At 32.2% G+C, this 5,687-nt stretch overlaps 1 protein-coding gene across 1 annotated transcript; it reads left to right on the forward strand.

The window, feature by feature from the left end:
* The first annotated feature begins 244 nt into the window (after positions 1–244).
* LOC139851972 (endo-1,3;1,4-beta-D-glucanase-like) lies at positions 245–3,835 on the forward strand. Its single transcript, XM_071841169.1, has 7 exons — positions 245–507; positions 1,677–1,698; positions 1,879–1,996; positions 2,198–2,288; positions 3,197–3,286; positions 3,362–3,459; positions 3,553–3,835. The coding sequence occupies exons 1-7, from the start codon at positions 357–359 to the stop codon at positions 3,694–3,696; spliced, it is 714 nt and encodes a 237-aa protein (XP_071697270.1). The 5' UTR covers positions 245–356; the 3' UTR covers positions 3,697–3,835.
* The last annotated feature ends 1,852 nt before the right edge of the window (positions 3,836–5,687 follow it).

Raw genomic sequence — 5,687 nt, forward strand, 5'->3', positions numbered from 1 at the left:
GGAGTATGGGAGTATATGCATATGACATATCTACATTAGACTAGAGATAAACCCATTAATTCAATTCATCAATTAAAAATTTTTCCGGAACATATAAAAAATGTATATGGGTGGGTGGGTTTTGATAATTCCATATGACAATGACGGGGACCGCAACAAGATATTACGTAAGCCCTGGCGTCACTTATCATTTTAACTGCTTGTAATAGTGTGTAATTGTCTCACTCTCATACTTCCGAATAAATAGTCACTGTGATTGATGGACATTTTTTTGTAAATTATTACTCCATCATTCATCGTTATCATTATATCATTATCATTAATTTATTAATATTATAAAAAATAAAACTATAATAATGTCAGGACCTGAATGCTGTGCCAATCCGCCGACGATTGGCTCCGGTGGTAACGATGATCAAATACAAGAAATAGGAGGCTTAAAATCGTACACTTCTGGCTTACTTATTCCTTGTAATCCTGCACTTATTCTAATTGCTGATGCTTTTGGTATAATCTTATCTCTTCTAATTACTTGTTTTGAATTTTGATTTTGTTGAATTACATCGTTAGTGTGATGCTTTAGATGATGCTTATAAAGGATGAATCCTTTATGTGGACTTGAATTTTGATTAGAGAAATTCAGTTTAATACTCCGTAGTTAGTTTAGTCATTGGATGAAAATTATGTGTTAGTTTTAACTAATATTGGAATTGGAATTGAGTAGAATAGCATATTTCAGGGAACTAAACTTGATCTTAATTAACAAAGATTATCAGCTCAGTTTAATAATAAAATTTTTTGATCGTTCTGATTTTGATAGCTGTACTAATATTTTATGAGTTTTTGTATATATGTTCCCCGTTTAATACAACTACTACACTTATAGCTCAGTTATAGAATTTTGATGTTGATATGACCTACGAAATATAGGTGTTCAATATTTGATTTTAAATCATTTAATCTGAAAACGGAACATGAAGAAAACCTGAAAAAAAAAAAAAAAAAAAAAAAAAAACAAAATGAATTTGAATTCGGTTTCCGATTGGTTTTCAAATCTCGATCCGGTTTTTGAATTTATTTTTGATTTGATTTAATGGAAACCGAATTCAACTAATCATATAATTAATTATTAATATATGAAGATTATAAATGGATTTCAGAATCATAATCAATTTTTATGGTTATTTTGGCTAAAAGTTATAAGTTTTTTTTTTTTTTTTTTAGATCTTAACTTAACCGAATTCAAGTTCAGTTCCGGTGTAATTTTGTATCTGAATTCGGTTTTGATTTTCAGTTGTGGTTTTAAAACTTTCAAACCGAACTGAATAAACTGAGGAAATTGAAAATCGGATCGCTGAACACTTCAAAAATCATGCTGGACCAAAATGCTACTGTGTTACGTAATCTGTGGTTATTGAAGTTTGTCTTGATAATTTATGATTTGTGTTTTAAATGAGCTACCAGAACATACTATAGAGGAAGGATTGTTAGCTCTTAAACTCCAAATTTTAGTCAATTGCAGAATACTTTGCACTGCATTACTAGACTATACTTATAATGAAATTTCAATAGTATAGAGATTGTAGTTTTAATTTGTGATGTAATTATATATTAATGTTTCTCATTCAATTTCATAAAGTGATGTAACTACTAAACTGTGTGAAATTGTTTGGCAGGCTATGAAGCTCCAAAACTAAGGTATATTTTCGGCTTTTTTTATATGCTCAAATTTTTCTAGTGGTGGGGTTTCAAAGTGACCTAAACACGAAGATGAACTTCATAACATTCCCGAAAGCCATATATATGTAAATGGTGTCTTTATTCATTGTTTTTTTTTTTTGTTTTTTGTTTTTTGTTTTTTGTTTTTTACTTTTGAAGACAGCTTGCTGACAAACTTTCAGAAGCTGGATTCTACGTGGTGGTACCCGACTTCTTCAATGGCGATCCATACACACCTGAGAAACAACTGGCTTCTTGGTTTCCTAATCATCAACCAGTGAGTTATAAAATATTATTGCTCTGTTCGTTTGTCTAGTTTGCTATTATGGCCCCCGTTATATGTTATTACTTTGAGTCATTGCTCAATGTTGTTTCTCATTGGTTGTTATAGAAACTTCTTATAATCGAGCTGGTTCATAGTGTTCTTATAAACGAGCTGGTTCAAAGTTTTTAAGGGTTATCTTCTACTTTGTTACAGGGTAAAGGTTGTGAAGATGCGAGAAAGATAGTCGCTGATCTGAAAAGCAAAGGAGCATCTGCTATTGGAGCAGCCGGTTTTTGTTGGGGAGGTAAATTACCCTGCTAAGTACGGAGTATTACTTATTTGTTAACTTATACCATGGTTAGATTTGGGTTAGATTGTACCATTAGTCAAATGGGTGCAATCCAACACATTACTTATAGGGAAACAAGTCTATCTGGTCAATCTGACATTCTGACCGGTCGAAAGTCATTCAAATTCACAAAAGTACTAAATACTAAGTTTGATTATTTTCTGTTATAAAACGGGTTGCACATTGATAATTCCTGATTGATTCTTGAATCGCGTAACGCTTTTTAGATTAAGTATTTCGACTCTTTCCTGCCTCGGGTTGCACGAAATCTTAATTGGGATAAGACAAGAACGCAATTTGCTTCTAGGCAAGAAGAGATCAAATTATAGTATTAGTGAGAATGTTATGTTTTCTGTGTATGCTGTTATGAAGAGCAAAAATCCCAAAACCGAATTGATATTCTGTTGTAGACAGTTATAACGAAGGGACACAACCCTTCATTTTGGCGGGAATAACTGTTAATTAACAGTCATAACATTTGGCGGGAAAACCGGATGGAAGCTCCTCTTCAGTATAGAACAGTAGTGGCTTTTCGGTTGAGGTTTCGGGGCGCTGCCCCCTCGACCCCTGCCCGCTCACCTGGGAGCGGGGCCAGCCAGGGGCGCTGCCCTTGGACCCCGCAAGGAGGCAGGCCCCCTTGACCCCCGCCATATTACGACAGTGTCTAGTCAACCCTTACGGGCGTGCACTCCACACTCTCCAAACCCATTACTAAGTATAACTAGACAACTCTTGCTATTACCTAAAATGATTGTTAGATGACACTAAAATAACATTTTTGTAATTATACGTTTAAAAAATATAAACTATGTACTTTCAAAATACCTGTTTTAATTAACTTTCTGCTATTGCATCTTATTTAGGAATGGCGGTGTCAAAATTGTCGACGTATGGTGAGATTGAGGCTGCTGTTATACTACACCCTGGTCGACTCTCAGAAGATGATATTAATGGTAACTATTCAATATCTTTTACTTGTTTGATCATCAAACAAATTCTCATATTTCACCTTGCAATACTTTGTTCAGCTACAAAAGTCCCAACAGCAATATTAGGTGCTGAATTGGATGAGCATGCTCCACCAGACCAATTGAAAAAATTTGGGGAAATTTTATCAGCAAATTCAGTAAGTCTTTTAATGTTGAATGTTGAATATTGATTGTCCCCTCTTTTTTACCGTCAACGTTATTTGATTTCGTTTAACGTTTTTGTTTGGTAGGTTGATAATTTTGTGAAGATATACCCTGGTGTTGTTCATGGATGGACTGTGAGATACAAGGATGATGATGAACATTCTTTTAAATGTGCAATGGAATCACACTTAGACATGTTGAACTGGTTCACCAAATACCTCAAAAAATAACTTTGAGCTGAGCTTGTTAATTAAAAGATCTATTTAATTTAATGTACACATTAGATTAAATATATGTGTACATTAATAGGCGTAATGTCCTTGGTGTTTAAATATTATAGTTTGTGTGAGATCCTAATAAGTATTGTGAGCACTGTTTTAAATATTATAATTCTATTAGTTCCTAATAAAGTCTATGAGCACTGTTTAATATTATCAAAGCATAAGGAGTTGTAAGTCAAGATTGTAGGAATTCAAGCAAGATAATCAATATCAACTTTGAGAATTTAATCTTCTAGCTATTTATGTAATTTCAATTCATACATAATGAGTAAATGCATATGTCTTGTTTGGTTGGAAGAATGTTTAAAGAAAAAATGGAATGTATCAAATGAATTGAATCCGAAAAATTGAAATTGATAAATTCCATTGAATGCGAAAAAAAATACGTTTAAGGGAGGGGTGTTAATATGAATTAAATAATCTTGGTCCATAGCATGTAAAATACACGTGAGCTCAAGTAAAAATGGTCAGCGTAGGTCAAATGTAGTCTTCGCAGCAACAAAGCTCAATCCTAATAGACTTCAATTGGGATTAGTTACAACTAGATTTATGAGCCCGTGCGTTGCACGGGGACTCATTCACACACATTATTGGTTCTTAAACTTATATATAAAATAACGTTATTATTGAGACTGAATATCTGTAGTATACAATTATAATTAAGAAACCATTAAGTAATAAATAACATTTGTACCGAAAGTAAATGTATTGAAACGATCAGTATTGTAGACGATCATGTATTGTAAAATACTGTATACGTATTATAAGAACAATACATGAGCTTTTAAAAATAAAGCGAACTATAAATTTTATGATATATGATGTATATCAAACATTATCTTAGCATTCATAACTGTACACTATTATCATAGATGACGAAATGATAAAAACATGCAAAACTAATTATAGCTAAACGACCGATGTTGGTTAATATTAACCGTAAATACAAAGTTGCGTGTTCTAAATGGTCTATTATAAGAAGATTGATAAATGAGTTTTTAAACATAAAGGGAACGATAGATTTTATAATAGATAATGTATATCAAATATTGTCTTACCATTTCATAACTGTACACTATTTTCATAGATGACGTAAATGATAAAAACATGCAAAACTAATTATAGTTAAACGGCTTACGTTGGTGAATATTGACCTTATATACAAAGTTGCAGGTTCTAATCTACTGATGAAATTGTATATCTCAATAACCCTTGAAACCCAACTAAGAGCATCATGCGTTATACGTTCCTTTTCGTGTATGTCAACCTTGATCATTCTCAAATCAAAGCATATCTCCCATGTTTGCAATCATTAATTAATTAAACATAATGATTAATGAGAAATTAACCAACCTGAAAATGTACATATGTGGCGTAAGTGATACGGAGTACAATAATAATGACCCTACATATATTACTAATCACAATAGAACCAATAAAAATAAAAAAACAGAAGGAGTTAACATAAAATATGAGTGACCTACCGCGTCATGTGTCAAGTAAAAAACAATCAAACTATGCGTCGGAATTGTATGAGCCCGTTGTAACCTGTATGAGCTGTGAAAAAAATAAAAGTAAACACACTGAGTCAGATATGTATGAGCTAGTCGCAACTTGTTGTCCATCTCCACTCAGACAACAATCAAACTTGTTTCATGTTCATTGAATCGTTTTCGAACATATCACACATCTCAAACTCGTTTCATGTCCACTTTGCAACTATAGTTTTCGTTATTGGGGGATTATGGACTTGTGAGCAATACATTGTATTATGTCTCTAATATTCATGAGCATGAAAAGTTGTTGGTTATATAAGTCCATATTTATTATATCCACAGCTGAGATTTATTAAAGAAAAGAAACTACATCTTATTAAAAATTAAAAAAGTTAAAAAATTAAAAAACTATAGCTAATAAATAAAATGAAATGAATTATTACT

The sequence above is a fragment of the Rutidosis leptorrhynchoides genome, chromosome 6 (assembly GCF_046630445.1).
Source record: "Rutidosis leptorrhynchoides isolate AG116_Rl617_1_P2 chromosome 6, CSIRO_AGI_Rlap_v1, whole genome shotgun sequence".
Taxonomy (NCBI): Eukaryota; Viridiplantae; Streptophyta; class Magnoliopsida; order Asterales; family Asteraceae; genus Rutidosis; species Rutidosis leptorrhynchoides.